Source organism: Gobio gobio, assembly GCF_949357685.1.
Source record: "Gobio gobio genome assembly, chromosome: 18".
NCBI classification, from domain to species: domain Eukaryota; kingdom Metazoa; phylum Chordata; class Actinopteri; order Cypriniformes; family Gobionidae; genus Gobio; species Gobio gobio.
The window spans coordinates 40,878,910-40,898,501 of record NC_137111.1 but is presented as its reverse complement, the minus strand read 5'-3'; the positions used below and the strand labels follow the sequence as shown (position 1 = coordinate 40,898,501).

The window sequence follows — 19,592 nt, the reverse complement described above, 5'->3', positions numbered from 1 at the left end:
TCTGTCATCATTTACTCACCCTTCAAGTTCTTCCAAACCTGTATGAGTTTCTTTCTTCTGCTGAACACAAATAAAGATATTTTGAAGAATGCCGGCAACCAAACATTTGGTTTGTCATCATATGGAAATGCTATGGAAGTCAAAACTTCAATAGTATTTCCATATGATGACAGAAGTTTCTTTTTTTTTTTTTTTTTTGATGAATTATCACTTTAAACGATCGTTTCCAGATTTACATATCGATGAGAATGTTTTGTTGTAACAGGAAAAGGTGTGGAATTAGAGAAAGTTAGCCTAGTGAAAGGCTCAGTTTTTTCTTTTTACTTATTTATTTCTTTTTACATTTTTTTTAAAATCGGAATAAGAGTACAGTCTGGTAATTATAAATTACTAAATGAGGAAAATAATTCACTGGTCTTAAGAGGCTACTGTCCCAGAAGCTGTTTAGTAGTAAAGAATCATGTATGTGCATTTCTTGTCTCATGACCGTCCCCCGAGTGGCGCGCCGTGATCGTATAGTGGTTAGTACTCTGCGTTGTGGCCGCAGCAACCCCGGTTCGAATCCGGGTCACGGCAAGTTTTGTTATGTAAAATCAAAAGGTCGTTAATACGGATTCTGAGTAATACAATTTTGTCAGATCACAACATGAATCTCATTTCATGACCAATGAAAATACTGACCCATCTGAACGTTCACGTAATCACGTTATGAAAGCCCCAGTGTTGTCCTGACGTCGAACAATAATCCGTGTAGTTTTAATCACTTCCACTAGGTGGTGATATATTAAAGAAAATGAACCGCACCCTTGATATGAGCTGAGTTTTCAATGTTAACTTACCACTATTATTTACACATTCGCAATTCATGTGATTCTGTGTTGATTAAAATGATTTTTTACTATTATACTCTACTGATCTCACGTAAACCGTGTGAGTGTGTGTGAGTAGTTTGGTTGGGTTGGATCATTATCATATGTGACAAGGTATGATAAACGGCGACCTGGTGATCCTGCTTTGGTCGATGTTTGACTTTGTGTCGCCCCTCCTTCATAACCACAAAACCCTGCTTTAAAACTCTTAGAAACTCATTCACCCTCACAGTCTGATTCCAGCAAACCCCTCAAACTAATCTCATACCTCAGGAGTGTTAAACATGGAGAATTCCTCTCACACAACACCTGAATCCAGCAGCAGTAAGAGGAAAGTGATCGCGGTAGTGGGAGGCGGTTTGGTGAGAATCATTGCATCTTTATGGCTTGATTACATATCATACAAAACAATCACTGGATATTTGAGTATTTGAAAAGTCACTCACAGAAAATGACTGATAAATGAAAGGGAAAAAATGAATTTAGGAGTGTGTCTGACTCATGTTGCACTGATTAGATAATGTTTGCTATTAAAAAAAACAAACAAGTGTACACTTGTTTTAGAATGTAACATTTGTTAATCGCAGTAATTCAGAGATAGTAATTCTATTATACCATACACGAGGAGCATGTTAATGATTGACAAAGTGGTTATGAAACTCTGTAAATGTTCCATTATATTACAGAATGTATTGACAATTAAAGATGAATCACATTAAAACGAGACTTTAGGACAATGCAGTCTATGCACTTTATGGTCATCTGTATGGTGGTGTAGGTTGACAAACTTCATTTAAAAAGTATACCCTTCCTGTTAAGTAAAACTCAAGCTATCAATGACTCATCTTGCAGAGTTTTTGTCCAATCAAATGCTCTCTATAATGAGAATGGCCCTCCTCCTGATGCCACCTGCTATTGATCAAGTTCATGGCTTTGATCAAAGCTCAGAATTTAGTTATGTGTGTGCTTTTCATATTTTCATCGTGTCTTTATGAGTTTGTAGTTGAGTTGTATAAACCAACTTTGGGTGAATTGTCTTCTGATATCATGCTTAAGGAAGTGACGTCAATAAGATTGATGATAAAAAATATGATCAATAATATTGCGCTTGGCACAAAGCACAAGAATACTGCCTGTAAATAATATGGTGCAATGATATTTGTTGGTTTAGACCTGTGCTGGTCCGGCCAGTGGGTACAGCCCTGGTACTTTAAGTTCAGCAGTACCCCTTTCAAATAAAATTACTAAAATAAAATCATCTTTATCTCTTTAATTCCTCCTACTTTAATATGCTTAAAAGTTTATAGTTAAGTATAAGTTCATAGGAAATAAAATAGGTCATTGCAAGCTTTCCAGAAGCCCTAAAATCCAATGTCATTTTCAACACTTACAAAAATGCAGTGGCTGAATCATGTACAGTTGGTATAATATGATAGTAAATTATTAACATTTTTCAAATACCTTGATATGTAGTATTTACACTGCACATTGTATGATCATGGCACATAGCAAAAACAAAAATCACTTATTTGATGCGTTTGTGTTTTTGACAAGCACAGATATTATTACTGTCATAATCTATTTCTTCCTCTAACCCTGTCAATGCAGGTTGGATCTTTAAATGCCTGCTTCCTTGCCAAACGAGGATTTGACGTTGCAGTTTTTGAATCTCGGGAAGGTGAAGACATGATCTATCTCTCTTATTTTAAAGCTGTGATTCTGCATCTCAGTTAAATCGCTTCACTTTGTATTATTCACACCGCTCACTGCTGCATCTTTAAGCACACTTATAATCTTGTGGAAGGATTTTAGACAGGAATAAGGGATTCAAATTTATTCCTAACTTGTGTTTTTTTTTACTAACCTGTTCCTTTCAAACTGTTTATCCTGTTAGATATTCGGCAGGCAAAAGTTGTGAGGGGTCGAAGCATCAACTTGGCTCTGTCCCATAGGGGGCGCCAGGCTCTGAAACATGTGGGAATGGAGGATAAGGTGGGTTTAGTAATTTACCTGTTTATTGTGGGAGTTTCATTGTCTGGCTATCACCAGACCAAGCTCAATTTAAGATTGAACATTGGTCTGGGGATTCTGCTATGTATTTTCTACTGCACAAGAGGCGTGATAAACAAGCATAATTCAAATGACTCTGTACGCAACTGGGTAGTCATTCAACCAATCAGACCACAAGAGGCGTGATCAACAAGCATAATTCAAATGACTCTGTATGCAATTGGATAGTCCTTCAACCAATCAGACCACAAGAGGCGTGATCAACGGGCAACAACCCATCGCTTTTCTATCCATCATCGTGTTAAACCCGCCAATAGTGCGCCAGGTGGATAAGCCAGTCTGTGATTGGTTCCCGCAAAAGTGTAACAGAAGCAGTAGAAATGAATGTACAGGTTTCCAGACTGAGTTGCAGGGCGAAATCAAATCGCCGGCAGATCAGGCTGGGTTTACCCAGTCTAGGAGTTTCATGCTTTTTACATACATTTGTGTCCTCAAGAGAGCTGTTTATATTTGCTCAAACTGGAAAGATCTGAATAGATTCATAGCCTAAAAACATTGCCTGGATGCCAGCTGAACTTAGCCCCGCCCACAACATTTGAGGTCAGGAAGTTCAGTCTGGACTTTATCCGTTGTGGAGCAACTATGGACCAGAGCTGTTCGGACCAAACAAATTGTCAAGGGGGCGGGCTTTATACGATGATGGACATGACACCGTCAGGCTACTAGAAACATATTTTCATTTTAAAATGCATAGCACAATGTTTTGATTAAGTAGTAAGTAGTCATTAGCAGATGCTTTTGTCCACACTGACTTTTACAGGACATTTATTAAAATACACACTACCCCTGGAGCTGGACTCATTATTTTTTGCCTACTTGCCTAACTAAGATCCGACACTGTTATAGAATTCTGTAATGGCTGAGCTAGTCTCAAACTTTTCCAAAGAGGGAAGTGAAGAAAATACCATGAGGAAGTGTGAACATGTGAAACTAGGTCAAATGGTACTTACACTCAGTACTTACACAGTCATTACAGAAGTATTGAAATTTGGTGCAGAATTCGAATGTATTTTGTCGGTACATATAGTGAGTCCTGTTTCTCTGTGATTTGGTTATTTTATACTTGTGTGACTCTTCAGACTGACCGAGCCAGTAATGCCAAACTCAGGAACACTGAGTTAACATCTGACAGAGTGTGACAGTCAGTCTGAAGCTTTAGATGTACGAGGTGGATGGATGCCTTGTATTTGAAATGCATAATGTGATTTACCGAAGCAGGACATCTGCCTGGATCAACATCCTTTGTTGGTCCTGGAACAACATTGCCATCAACCCAGATCAGCAAGGATATATTAAAGTATTTTCAACATTGATAATGATAAGAAATGTGTCTTGGGCAGCAAATCAGCATATTAGAATGATTTCTGAAGGATCATGTGACACTGAAGACTGGAGTAATGATGCTGGAATTTAAATACCATTTCCTTACTGATATAATGTCTTTAGCAGTAAGTTTAGACAGTCAAATCTGTTTTTTCTTCTTCTTGTAGATAGTCTCTAATGGCATTCCAATGCACGCCCGTATGATCCATAATATGAATGGAAAACGTTCTCCCATACCCTACGGCAAGAAGGGACAGGTAACAAATAACTATTCACACTTCAGATCTACACATTCATATTCACACAAATTTTTACCCTCTGGATCAAATTTATTTGTACAGCACTTTTCACAACACGAATCGTTTCAAAGCAGCTTTACAGAAAATCATAATGGTTATGTTTATAATAACTGCATGGCTTATAGTTGCATTTAGCTGATTCGAGCTGGGCGATAATATAGTTCACATTTTGCAACAATATTCAATCAATCAAGCAGAAAAGATCTAGCAGTCCAGAAATGCTCATGTCATGTCACATGACAGGTTGTCGTAAAGTTGTTGCGCAGTTATAGGGTTATTCACCCTCTAGTTGAGAATATTTACATCAGACATATATTCATGAATGTTGGAGTCTGCTGATACATAGCTTGAGCACCATGACCAGTGACCCCAGCAGAGTCAATACAACCTTCTCTTTTAAAACCAGTTTGTTAATCATTACAATTATAATACACACATAAAAGTAGCAATTAGGACTTTGGCATTGCCTTTTTTCCTTCTGTTTATGAAAAATCAGCACTTACTGTATGTTCCGCTTCATATCTTCACGTTCCATGTAATAAGGAATTATTACACTAAAAGATCAATATATTTATCACAAATATACATAAATGTAAATAAATATTGAAAAGGGAGAAAAATATAATTTTTGGTTGACGTCAAATGTGACAGTAGTTTGACAGAAATTCATCTCAATGTAAAGCAACATGGTTAGGTTATTATTGAAAATTACAAATGACAAAAACCCTAATAATAACACTACTAATAATGATTAAAAAAAAAAACGGAAAAAAAAGTTACAGGTATACAATTTGGATAATTTTTTATACATTTGTATTTTTGGGCCTGTGTAGGTCATCATAATATCATTTAAATTTATGAAGAAGAAAAACAATAAAAGTAAGAGGTTGCTGTATATCATTTGAATTATTTAGCACATTAATAAATTAGCATTTTTGATCCTGTGTATCATACTACAGGTATTCACTGTTTTACAATTTAATATTTTATGTTAAATATTGGTCCTGAAGCAAAACTATTTGTGAACCAATGTTAAACACAACTGAATATCCTTGTTGAATATCGAGTTTACTCAGAAATACACAGATCAGGCATAACATTATTAATATTGTGTGTTGGTCCCCCTTTTGCTGCCAAAACAGCCCTGACCCGTCGAGGCATGGACTCCATTAGACCCCTGAAGGTGTGCTGTGGTATCTGGCAGCAAGATGTTAGCTGCAGATCCTTTAAGTCCTGTAAGTTGCGAGGTGGGGCCTCCATGGATTGGAAATGTTTGTTCAGCACATCCCACAGATGCTCGATTGATTTGAGATCTGGGGATTTTGGAGGCCAAGTCAACACCTCAAACTCGTTCTTGTGCTCCTCAAACCATTCCTGAACCATTTTTGCTTTGTGGCAGGACACATTATCCTGCTGAAAGAGGCCAGAGCCACCAGGGAATACCGTTTCCATGAAAGGGTGTACATGGTCTGCAACAATGCTTAGGTAGGTGGTACATGTCAAGGTAACATCTACATGGATGGCAGGACCCAAGGTTTCCCAGCAGAACATTACCCAAAGCATCACACTGCCTCCGCCGGCTTGCCTTCTTCCCATAGTGCATCCTGGTGCCATGTGTTCCCCAGGTAAGAAACGCACCCGGCCATCCATGTGATGTAAAAAAAAACGTGATTCATCAGAGCAGGCCACCTTCTTCCATTGCTCCGTGGTTCAGTTCTGATGCTCACGTGCCACTGTTGGCACTTTTCGGTGGTGGACAGGGGTCAGCATGAGCACCCTGACTGGTCTGCAGTTATGCAGCCCCATATGCAACAAACTGTGGTGCACTGTGTATTGACACCTTTCTATCAGAACCAGCATTAACTTCTTGAGCAGCCTTCGATCCCCACGTGCATCAATGAGCCGTGGCCGCCCATGACCCTGTCGCCGGTTCACCACTGCTCCTTCCTTGGACCACTTTTGATATTAGAGACTGACCACTGCAGACCGGGAACACCCCACAAGAGCTGCAGTTTTGGAGATGCTCTGACCCAGTCGTCTAGCCACCGCAATTTGGCCCTTGTCAAACTCGCTCAAATCCTTACGCTTCCCCATTTTTCCTGCTTCTAACACATCAACTTTGAGGACAAAATGTTCACTTGCTGGGTCATAATGTTATGCCTGATCGGTGTATATCACAGCCTCATGTTTCATGTTGACTTGAGGCCTCAGATATGCTTTAAAAACAGAGAAAAAGCTCAAGTTTCTCTGACCCAGTGTTCATTTTGTGCTTCATGTGGTTTGCAGAGATTATGATTTCTAGAAATCAGCAGATGGACAGAAACAGAACTGCTTTTAAATCATTATAATCTTATTACTACTGCTGTGTAATCCCCTCATAACACACACACACACACACACACACACACACACACACACACACACACACACGTCTGGGTCGCTATCTTTGTGGGGACTCTCCCTAGTTGGGTTTCCATGTTTTATGGGGACTTTCCATAAACATAATGATTAGTATTTACTGTATAAACTGTATATTCTATCCCATAAACCTAAACCTTCATATCACAGAAAACTCTCTGCATTCTACACTTACAAAAAGCATCATATAATATAAGATGTTTTCCTAATGGGGACCAAAGAACAAAGATTTCTGGTATTGCCATCCTAGTGGGGACATTTTGCTGTAGACAGTGTGAGTTCAGGTGACTGAACTCCACATCAGTTATAAATCCAGCATTTCAGACTAAAAATATCCCATATAATCCAGAACATGCATAATAGGGATTAAATTTGTCATTCCATAGCGGACTGACTCTGCCACCCTAAACATGCTGTTTCTTTTGTAGTACATCCTCTCGGTGGACAGAGCTAACCTCAACAAGGAGCTGCTGACAGGTATGACAGGTCATTTAACAAACTTCATTCAAAAGCAATTGGAAACACTGAATGTGCCACTTTATATCAAATCATATTTCAGTATAATAAAGGTGCCACTTTCATTATTTAAAATACCTTTTTGGGTTCTTTGGAAGAAACCGATTTGCATATCCATCCCAAATGGTTTGCAAGTGTTCCTCTCTCTTTTCAACTTCTTTCTTCATTTGCCCACTTTTCAGGAACTGGTCAATTCCTGATGGATAAAATCAAGTCCTTCCTTTCCCTTCTATTTTTTTTCTTGTTTAATGTCCACATTCCATTTGAAAAATAATGCCCTTCAAAATTTTGGGATTGGTAAGATTTTTAAATGTTTAAATGTGAGACGTATCTTTTGCTTGCAAAGGCTGCATTTATTTGATTAAAAAAATACAGTAAAAACAGTAATATTATGGAAATATTATTGCAATTTAAAATATCTAGTTTGCATTTGAGTATATTTTAAAATGTAATCTATTCCTGTGATGGTAAAGCTGAATTTTCAGCATCATTACTCCAGTCTTCAGACTCTTTTATGAATAGAAGTTGTCTAACAATGTCAACTTTGATCAGTTGAATGCATCCTTGCAGAAACATTAACTAAAAAACTAAAAAAATCTTACCAAACTTTTAAATGGTAGTGCACATTCGACTATGATTGCAAATTTGTGAATGCTGTTTCATGATGATTAAAAGGTAGTCAATTTAAGTAGTAATACCATAAGTTAACAAGAAATACATTTCAAGTATACTTTTTGTGCTTAGTACAGGTATGTGAACTGGGATGCGGTCACATGTATGAATGTTATTTGCTTTGATTTACTGAATAAACATGCAGAATTGAAATGTTTTCTTGCAGCGGCAGAAACATATCCAAACACTACTCTGAACTTTGACCACAAGCTGCACGACTGGAGTCCAAAAACAGGAACAATGACCTTTGTTGGGTAAACAGTGATCTCTTTCTCTCTAAATGTCTCCATTTTGGACATGATACTGCCATGTTTGTGGGCAAATAACACTATAACAATAGTTAATTGAATATTTGTGAATATTCTGACTTCACCTTCCTGTCATTACAAACATTTGTTTTTGGGAGACGTCTTCACATAGATTTTATTTAATAAAACAACAGCAAACAAACATACAGGTTTGGAATGATTTGGGTGAATAAATAATGACAGAAATTTCATTTTTAGGCGAACTATACCTTTAAGAATATAACTTCTATCACTGGGGTCAGGTTTGGCTGCCTGACAGGGTCATGTGATCACAAGATTTAGCAAATTCAGTCTGTGGATATTCAGTGTGAGATGCAAAATGAGATTTGGTCTCTTAACAGACCTGATGGCCAAAGGAAGGAGGTGCAGGCTGATCTGATCGTAGGCTGTGATGGAGCTTTCTCTGCCATCAGGAAGCAGTTCCTACGGCAAAGTCGGTTCAATTACAGCCAGACGTACATCCCCCACGGGTACATGGAGCTCACCATGCCTCCTAAAGATGGAGATGTAAGCGTCACAGCATGTTATCTGGCAGTCTTCCTTACATATCTGCCCTCATTTTGTCTGGTCACATCTCTCTTTCTCTCTCCCCGTCCGTAGTTTGCGATGGAGCCCAATTATTTGCACATTTGGCCCAGGAACACGTTTATGATGATTGCCCTGCCTAACTTGGTGAGGTCATTTAATCATTTCCTGTGTCTTTTACCCTGTTATTTGTTATTGTTTTATTATTATTTTATGTTTTGTGATTATTATTATTATAAAATATATAAAGAATATGTTATAATTTTATCAACATTTTGTGATTATTCATTATTATTATTATTATTATTAATAAATATGAAATAATATTTTGATGTTTTATTATTTATTATTTTTGTGATTCATTTGTTTTTTGCTATTATTATTTTTTAATTTATACAATATTACAATATTTAATTATTGGAATATTCGGTTATTTTATTATTTATTAACGTTTTTTGTGATTATCTATTCATTAATTTTTTATTTTTTTAAATAATAATTTATTATTGAATTATTCATAAAAAAGTTATCTGTAGATTATTAATATTATTAATAAATATTAAATAATGTTTTATTATTTATTAAAGTTTTTTGTGATTATTATTTTAATTTATAGAATATTTTATTATTTGAATATTTTGTTTTACTATTTATTAAAGTTTTTGTGATGATCTAATTCATTAGTTTTTTTGTGATTATTTTTATTATTAATTTATAGAATATTTTATTAATTATTATTATTTTATAATAATAATAATAATTGTTTTTTTAAATATTGAAGAATATTTTATTATTATATTATTTATTAAAGTTTTCTGTGATTTTTCAATTGTTTGAAATTATTATTATTATATTTTTTTGTTATTATTTTTTTGTTTGTTATTATTACTATTATTATTATTTTTTTCTGATGTGGTCTTCTAGTACAAAAAAACCCCTGTATTTTTCACAGTATATTTCATGTCTGTGTTTTTTCATAGTATATTCAGGGTTTTTAGGATCACTGTTTGATGACAGTGGTTTATGAATAATTCAAATAATTCAGCCTTCAAATGCATTTTGAAGGTACATTCCTTTGCTTTGGTTTTGTGTTTTCCTGGTGGAAAATCATGTTCCTTTTGATTTCGTTTTTGAAGGACAGGACGTTCACATGCACTCTCTTCATGCCCTTTGAAGATTTCGAGAAGATCCGCAGCGGTGACGAGGTCATTCGTTTCTTCCAGAAATACTTCCCTGACTCTATACCTCTAATAGGAGTGTGAGTACAGCTCTTTCTCGCTCTCTTTCAGTCTGCTTCATGCTGCTCTCAGGTCTAAAGTACATCTTAGTGAGGTGTGAAATTGCAGTCTAACAGACACACAGTCCAGCGGGTGTTATTTTTACATATGAATGCTGCAGGTGATGAGGAGATACAGTACTGACATGACAGGGGTGAAGACAGTCAGTGATTTTAAAATCTCAGAACTGTGAATGAGTTTCAAACAGCTCAGTGCTGTACAGCATTTGAGAGTCAACTGAAGATGTTTTTTTTTTTTTTGCTCAAGATTTACATTTGCTTATGAAAAATTATTATAATGTTACACATACTTGAGCACTGTTCCAGTAAAAATAAATGGGTTTACAAATAATACACTAGTATTCAAAGGTTTGAGGTGGTAAGATGTATTAATGTTTTGAAAGAAACCTCTTATGCTCACCAAGGCTGCATTTATTTGATTAAAATACAGTAAAAACAGTAATATTGTGAGATGTTAATACAATTTAAAATAACTGTTTTCTATTTTAATATATTTTAAATGTAGTTTATTCCTGTGATGCAAAGCTGAATTTTCAGCATCATTACTCCAGTCTTTATCTTTATCACATAAATTCACGGTGTGTTTGTGGACTTGCTGCGTTCCAGGCAGGTTTTTGAGCCCGTAAATTACAACTTCAAACCACGACACACGACTTCGTAGTGTTCCAGGCAAAGTCACGCCAAACTGCCTGAGCGCAAGGAATGGTGTGGTAGTTTGATGTAAACAAAGCATGGCGGACCGTACGGGGTGTATGCTCATTTACAATCATTTCTATCGCCAAAGGTGCTTACTCCTTGCTTATTTGAGGGAAATGGAGGAGAAAAACAGCGCAGACGGCAAGAAAAGCTGTTATACCTTTTATTTTACGTTATTTGTATATTTGTTTCATAAACACTGCATCCGTAGGGGGCTGCCATCGTTGCTTCGCGGACTACATGACGTCAAAACTTGTAACTGGGAGTACATCGATCTAGTACGAGTTCACGGGTGGGAAGTCACGGGTTTGACTGCCGTTCCAGTGCACTTTCACGGGTAGAAGGTTGGAAAAACACGGGTTACGGGTTGCCTGGAACGCGGCATTATTTCCTGTCTTGTGCCATGTGTTGTAGTCCTTTGTAGTTTTTTCATGATTAGTTTTCCCCAGGTGTTGCCTATTATGCTGCGTTCCAGGCAGGTTTTTAAGCCCGTAAATTACAACTTCAAACCACGACTCACGACTTTGTAGTGTTCCAGGCAAAGTCACGCCAAACTGCCTGAGCGCAAGGAATGGTGTGGTAGTTTGATGTAAACAAAGCATGGCGGACCGTGCGGGGTGTATGCTCATTTACAATCATTTCTATCGCCAAAGGTGCTCACTCCTTGCTTGTTTGAGGGAAACGGAGGAGGAAAACAGCGCAGACGGCAAGAAAAGCTGTTATACCTTTTATTTTACGTTATTTGTATATTTGTTTCATAAACACTGCATCCGTAGGGGGCCGCCATTGTTGCTTCGCGGGCTATGTGACGTCAAAACTCGTAACTGGGAGTACATCGATCTAGTACGAGTTCACGGGTGGGAAGTCACGGGTTTGACTGCCGTTCCAGTGCACTTTCACGGTTAGAAGGTTGGAAAAACACGGGTTACGGGTTGCCTGGAACACGGCATTAGCCACTCCCCCTTGTTATCTTGTTATCCTTGTTTCCCTTTGTGTATATATACCTCTGTGCTTCAGTTGTTGTTTGTCGGTCGATGTGCTCCTGTATGTGTGTTGCTGTCGTTGCATCCCTGCCTGTTAATCGTGTTCTTGGATGTTCTTGGTTTATGTTGTGTGTTATTAAAGAGGAGCAGAATACAGATAGCAGATACATTTTAAAGGATTCTTTGAAAGATGAATATAAAGTTCAAAAGAACATAATTATTATTAATTAAATGCATCCTTGCTGAACAAAAGTTTTAATTTCTTCAAAATAAATCTTACAGACCCCACATTTTTGAATGCAAGTGCATGCATGATAATATTATTTTTTGGTTTATGAGTCAGTGATGTTCATGTTTTCAATTTAGATGTACTAATTATATAAACAAAGTACAGTGCACCCAGAAATGGGAATTCTGTTATGTCAGTTCTGTCAGATTTTTGGTGGCGTGAATGGTGACCAAGACTCCTTTTGTGATCCATTGATTAAAGAAAGTCTATGGATTTGAAACGACAATGAGGGTGTTATTTAATTATCTTCTGCATCTTAATTTGACATTGACCTTTATATAAAATATTCCATTTCAGTCTTTCATAATATATGCTGAATAATAACTAGTAAATGTGCAAAGAAATTGTACAGGGTGGAATATTCTTAAAATGTAGGCTTTTATTTTAATTAAAAGGAGGCTTTGGATGAGATTGTCCTATGCTAAATGTCACAATTAGCATAATTAAGCAGTGAGTCATTATGCCACAAAGAAAAGAGCCAGTGTTGTATACCTGTTATGTGCTCGTGCATGTATTCTGTGTGTTTATGTGTGTTTGTGTTTTCTCAGTGAGGCTCTCAAACAGGATTTCTTCCGGCTGCCGGCTCAGGCCATGGTCTCAGTGAAGTGTTCCCCGTATCATCTGTTTGATAAGTGTGTTCTCATGGGAGACGCGGCCCACGCTGTGGTTCCGTTCTATGGTCAAGGCATGAATGCGGTAAGTGAGGGTGGTAAGGATATTCATTCTGATCAAGCTGCTTCAGTTTTATTTAGTCTCCAACTGTAACCCGATGAGGTAAACATTTAGTTTTAGATAAGTATAATAACCCTGACATGGACCTTATTTTAAAGGGGTCATGACATGAGAAATCAAATTTGCCTTGATCTTTTGACATATAAGAAGTCTTTGTACCTTGAAAAAAATCTAGCTCGTGTTTTGAAATTGTGGGATCTGTGACGTCACACGGGCAAATATATTTGCATATGACCGCCTCCAGAGCAAGACATTGACAAATAGTTACACATCATAACACCATAGGCTCCGCCCACTGTTGTTCAGTCCCTTAACGGCTGAGACTTTTGAGAGCGCCATGTCAAAAGTAAATAGAATTCATTATAATTACTAACGCTGTCTACACTGGATACAGTAAACAGACAGCTTCAGCCTCAGATGTCATGTCCGCTGAACGCTGGCTGAATGTCTGATGCATATGACACACTTATATGGAAACACTTCAGGAGTTTCGAAGTCGTCATCTGATTGGTTGAATTCTACAGGATGTCCGTGAGACGCGTGTATTGCGTTCTTTAACAGTCCGCCTGGAAACAAATGCTGTGACGCCAAACTCCCTCATGCAAGAAGAACGCCATCGTGTTTACCACTGTGACAAGGAGCGCTTGCCAGGACCAACTAAATGTTGAATCTTCAAAAGTATGTGAAGTTCACGGTTGCATTGTTGCAGTAAACTTGCACAACGTTCTTGAATGAATAATTTATAAGGACATTTTCACGCCCCTAAACATGACACGGAACAAAACGAACTGTGATTGGTTGTGTTACATGTCAGTCCAACGTCCTCTTGGACGGTCCTAGGCCAATGAAAACTGCGAAAGAGTCCAGACCATCTGTTTTTTTTTGCAAAAAACATTATTAATATAAGTGAACCTCAAGGAACATATTAAAATAATAAAAAAAAATCATGTCATGAACCCTTTAAAAATTGTGTGCATGTAAATGTGGTCACTGATGGTCTTGCAGAGTGAAACTCTTAGCACAAGTGGAAGGATATTAGATAGATTGTTTGTTGATTATTAGATAGAACTGAAAGCGGCAGAAAGCTTATTTATTTTTCATTTTGATTCCCAGGGCTTTGAGGATTGTTTAGTTATCGACGAGATTATGGACCAATTGAATGAAAACATTGGTAAGACAGAACCGGCTTCACAAGAAAATTCAAGTTCAAAACATTTCTGAAATGAATGGAATTAATGTATTAAATTAAAATTATCTAATATAAAATAAATCAATTAATTAAAAATAAATTAATGACATTTCTCAAAAGATCATCTGTATTTTAGATCTAAATATAAATGAATCATTTCATCCCAGAATAAAATCACAGGATGACATGGATGATCTAGGAATCACTAGGATGACTTGTTAACAGTACTGATGATAATTACTGTAAACTGCAGGGACACAAAAAGTGCTCATTGTATGTAAAACATAAATAATGGCTATTAAACATATACTATAGAAGTACATTCATTATTTTCTAATTCTCTGTCTGCAGCTGCTGTGCTTCAAGAATACACCAGAGTCCGAGTACCTGACGATCACGCCATAGCTGACCTGGCCATGTACAACTATGTAGAGGTAGGCCATGAACTCCTATCAGCTGCAATACTGGCCCTGTCCCAAATACTTCACTGCACCCTGACTGGTCTGCGGCTATGCATCCCCATATGCAACAAACTGCGATGCACTGTGTATTCTGACACCTTTCTATCAGAACCAGCATTTACTTCTTGAGCAATTTGAGCTGCAGTAGCTCGTCTGTTTGATTGGACCACACGGGCCAGCCTTCGCTCCATCAATGAGCCTTGGCCGCCCATGACCCTGTCGCCGGTTCACCACTGTTCCTTCCTTGGACCACTTTTGACACATACTGACCACTGCAGACCGGGAATATCCCACAAGAGCTGCAGTTTTGGAGATGCACTGACCCAGTCGTCTAGCCACCAATTTGGCCCTTGTCAAACTTGCTCATATCCTTACACTTGCCCATTTTTCCTGCTTCTAACACATCAACTTTGAGGACAAAATGTTCACTTGCTGCCTAATATATCCCACCCACTAACAGGTGCCGTGATGAAGAGACAATCAGTGTTATTCACTTCACCTGTCATAATGTAATGCCTGATCCGTGTTTATCTAGATTGAAGGAAAGTTATAATACTATTCCTCTAGCTGAACTTGGAGATAGCAACGTCAACGTCATGGGTTTGTACTTAAACAGACTTTTTTTTATTTTTATCAGAGCTGCTAGGCAAAGCTGCCCTTGTTTTTCTGTTCATTAAGCTGTATACACACATACATTACAGTACAAACACACTGACATTTTTTTCCCACAGTATCAGTAATCACTCTGCCACCAGCTGGTCAGATGTGACATGCTGACCACAGTGAGACAGGTCAACCTCATTACTGATGGCAGTGTGAAAAATACAGGCGCATTCACACACAAACACACAACACATATTTGTTTTCAAGAGGTTTAGAACAGACCAAGAGCTAGACCATTAAATGCTGCCATTATGTTCACTCACTATGTGATTGGTTTTTCGTAGATGAGGGCGCACGTCAATTCCAGATATTTCCTATTCCGAAAATACCTGGACAATATCCTTCACTTCATCATGCCAAAAACAATCGTCCCCCTTTACACAATGGTAAGAGCTTTTAGTGTTGCGTATCATCTTGTTTACTGCTGATATTTTGTTCACTAATTCATATGCGTGATTTCCTGCCTTTCAGGTCACATTCACCAGAACACGATACCATGAAGCGGTGAATCACTGGCATTGGCAAGATAAGGTGAAAAAAAAGCAAATCCTGTGTGTTTGAAAGTGCTCAAGAACAAATGACCCATGTCAGTGTGAAATCTGGAACCGTGTGAGGTTTTTAAAACAGCATTTCCACTCTGAGCTATTAACAAAACATTATTTCACGTGGAGATCCTTCAGTGTTATGGTCATAATAGTCTGATGGTAGAAAAAGATTCATTGTGGGGAGGTTTTTATTAGAAACTCCTAAATATCCTGCTAGGAACTAATCAAAGTGTGTTGAACTGTGAAATGAACTGTTAAACTTTTTGATTTTTCCCCTAGAATATGTGCAATAGCATAATCCTGTTTCCTGACATGCATTGCAAAGTAGGACCTTATTTTAAAGGGATAGTTCCCCCAAAAATGAAAATAAGCCCATAATTTACTCACCCTCAAGTCATCCTAGGTGTATATGACATTCTTCTTTTAGACGGATAAAATCGGAGTTATATTACAAAAGTCCAGGCTAATCCAAGCATTATAATAGCAGTTATAGTTGCTCTGTTTTTGAAGTCCATAAAAAGTGCATTTGTCCGTCAAATAACATGCTCCACGCGGCTCTGGGGTGTTAATAAATAATAAACGCGTTTCTGTAAAAAAAATATCCATATTTAAAACTTTATCAACTTTCGGCCGACCGCCTTCTGTGGAAAAGTGTTGAATGTGAAACTCAAGATGCGTACGTGACGTCATGATGAGCAAACCTGGTCGCGTTAGTCTTTCAATCAGCAAGGGAACTTTCAACAATATTTCCATATATTGAACAGGGAAGGTGGCCGGCCGAAAGTTTACATTATAAAGTTTTAAATATGGATATTTTTCTTACACAAACGCATTGATTCGCTTCAGAAGGCCTTTATTAACACCCCAGAGCCGTGTGGAGCAGTTATTTGACGGACAGATTCACTTTTTATGGACTTCAAAAACATGCAACTATAAATCCAATTCTAATGCTTGGATTAGCCTGGACTTTTGTAATATAACTCTGATTTTATTCGTCTGAAAGAAGAATGTCATATACACCTCGGATGACTTGAGGATTAGTAAATTATGGCCTAATTTAAATTTTTGGGTGAACTATCCCTTTAATGACCTAAGCACATGTTCTAAAGCGCACCGCGCAAGTGCATGTCCGAATCCACTTTTGCTACTTTAATGATGGTTGGCACATCCCGCGCATGGTCCAAAAGGGTTGTAACTAGTCTCTTAATGAGTCATGGGTGTGTTTTGGGTGTAACATGCAATAAACCAATCAGAGTCTCATCTCCCATTCCCTTTAAAAGCCAGTTGTGCTTGCACCATGGCGGATTCGCTATTTACATGGTGGAATTTGCAAGCGGAAAGACTGAACGCTTCTCCAGAGAGGAATCCTTTTATTTTTTATATTTAAAAATGTTTGTGTGCTGCTGCGCGTCCCTGTGTGTGTAATAAGCAGAGTGTACTCTTGTTGCCATTGACTTTAGGCCAGTTTTTTGTTGGTCAAAGGCGCAGTCGTTTTCAGTTGCCTCAAACTAGCAACATGCCAACAATGCGCCTGAACACACCTCGTTTTCAGACCAGCACGCCCATGGGTGAACAGATGGGCGCGAGTACATTTACCATTTAAATAACATCGCGCTGGACGTGAAAATGAGAACCGTCAGGCTGAAACGAGCAAAAAATACTTGCGTCGCATTGCGCCAGGTGTATAAAAGGGCCCAAAGAGTTGTTTATGAAATTTTTATAGTATTTTTTTCTAATAGGCCATATAAAGTCCTGCACAGTAAGCAGTATGCTTGTATTCCATTCAAAAGTTTGGGGTCAGTAAGATTTTCAGCTTCATTACTCCAGTCTTCAGTGTCACATGATCCTTCAGAAATCATTCTAATATGATGATTTGATGCTTAAGAAACATTTCTTAGTACCATCAATGTTGAAAACAGTTTCGCTTCATATTTTTGTGGAAACCATGATACATTTTCGGAATTGTTTGATAAATAAAAAGGGTTACACTTTATTTTAAGGTGACGTAGTTACATTGTACTTACTGAGTAATATTAATTAACTACATGTACTTACTATAGAGTTACGGTTAGGGTTTGGTTTAGGGTTAGTTACTTGTAATTATGCACAATTTAATGTTAGTACTATAGTAAGTACATGTAGCAATGAGTAACTACATTTCAACTACATGAAATAGAAATCTTTTGTAACACCGTAAATGTCATTACTGTCTTTTGATCAGTTTATTTAATGCATCTTTGCTGAATAAAAATATTTAAAAAAAATCTTACTGACCTCAAACTAGACTATAATTATAAATGCAGAATGACATGTTTTATTAGAACCAATGTAAACATAGTGCTTTTCATTTAATACTCAAAGTACAAACTGAATGGAAACTACAGCAGATGTCTTTAGAAATCTATAGTTCAAGCTAGATTTTAAAACTATTTGGAACTTTTTTACCGCATAGCACAAAAATAATTGCTTGTGATCCATCAGTAAAGGTCTTGCTGGTCTTTTGCAGGTGATCACTCAAGGTCTGTGGCTGTGTGGAGTTGTGTCCGCTGCAGGAGGGATGTTTGTCTTGGTCAGATACTCTCATAAACTCCCCAGCATCTCTGCAGAGCACCTGTGGACCCGCATACTCGCTTTAAAGCGCTTCTAAAATAAATAGAACACAAGGCACAGGAAAGCCTGTGTTGATGTTTACTCCCAAAAGATCTTTTATAGTTCTGTACTGGACCAAAATTAAGCTCTATGTCTTGTGGCATGATATTGATTACCACAGGAAGCATTAGCACTTAAAATGGGAGTACACTGGGCCAGCTTTCCAGATGGTTTAGAAGCAGAAATGTGCAGCTGGTATAATAGTTAAAGCACTTATCTTCTCATCACATTTTAGCCACATTTGATCAGTTCATGCATTCCCTGGTAAGCTAAGCGTTAGCATTGCTAGCAGCAAGCTGTACTTCTTGATCTACAGGAATGCCGCCTTGACATGAGCTATTCTGTAAAACATCATTCTCAAAGTGTTCTGTTTACTTCCTGGGCCGATGTAGATCCATTTTAAAGGGAATCGTTTACCCAAAAATTTAAATTAGCCCATGATTTACTCACCCTCAAGCCATGGTGTATATGACATTCTTCTTTCAGACGAATACAATCGGAGTTATATAAAAAAATGTCCTGGCTCTTCCAAGCTTTATAATGGCAGTGAATGGCAGCCCAAAATTTGAAGCCCAAAAAAGTGCATTCATCCATTATAAAAGTAATCCACACTGCTCCGGGGGGTTAATAAAGGCCTTCTGAAGCGAATCGATGGGTTTGTGTAAGAAAAATGAACACGTTATAAAGTAAAATCAGCAAAATTTGTTGTTTGATAACGTAGTGAGTAAATCATGGGGTAATTTTCATTTTTAGCTGAACTATCCCTTTAAGTGTAGATTATTCTGTATTTTCAGTGATAATCTGACTCGGGTTCTTTAACTTGTATTTAATCCAGAACATTCCTTTAAATAAATCACCTACCATGAGCTTGAAATTGTTGTGAGGGAGAAATAAATGACATGTAATTCTGAGTGAAGGTCTAATCTGGTTTGCTTTTACTTTATATATCATATGGATCACATCTGAGTGTGTGTTGTGATCTCTAAGCACATTAAGATATAATTACTGTTTGTAAATCAAGATTTATCACTGTTCTTGTAGATTCAAAGTGAGGTAAATGTGACTGAATAAAAGATTTTGTTCACTTA

The 19,592-nt window shown here is 37.4% G+C and overlaps 1 protein-coding gene across 1 annotated transcript; it reads left to right on the top strand.

The window, feature by feature from the left end:
• Positions 1-1,085: 1,085 nt before the first annotated feature.
• On the top strand, positions 1,086-19,592 carry kmo (kynurenine 3-monooxygenase). Its single transcript, XM_079842535.1, has 15 exons — positions 1,086-1,231; positions 2,478-2,547; positions 2,764-2,861; positions 4,430-4,519; positions 7,408-7,456; positions 8,334-8,421; positions 8,817-8,982; positions 9,076-9,147; positions 10,137-10,258; positions 12,814-12,961; positions 14,111-14,168; positions 14,538-14,620; positions 15,595-15,696; positions 15,782-15,841; positions 18,362-19,592. The coding sequence occupies exons 1-15, from the start codon at positions 1,154-1,156 to the stop codon at positions 18,500-18,502; spliced, it is 1,425 nt and encodes a 474-aa protein (XP_079698661.1). The 5' UTR covers positions 1,086-1,153; the 3' UTR covers positions 18,503-19,592.

Bases quoted from the DNA above. Each gene is read 5' to 3' on its own strand.
- kmo (XM_079842535.1), top strand. From the start codon at position 1,154: ATGGAGAATTCCTCTCACACAACACCTGAATCCAGCAGCAGTAAGAGG. The intron at 1,232-2,477 runs GTGAGAATCATT...CTGTCAATGCAG, and splicing joins CGGTAGTGGGAGGCGGTTTG to GTTGGATCTTTAAATGCCTG. The intron at 12,962-14,110 runs GTAAGTGAGGGT...TTTGATTCCCAG, and splicing joins ATGGTCAAGGCATGAATGCG to GGCTTTGAGGATTGTTTAGT.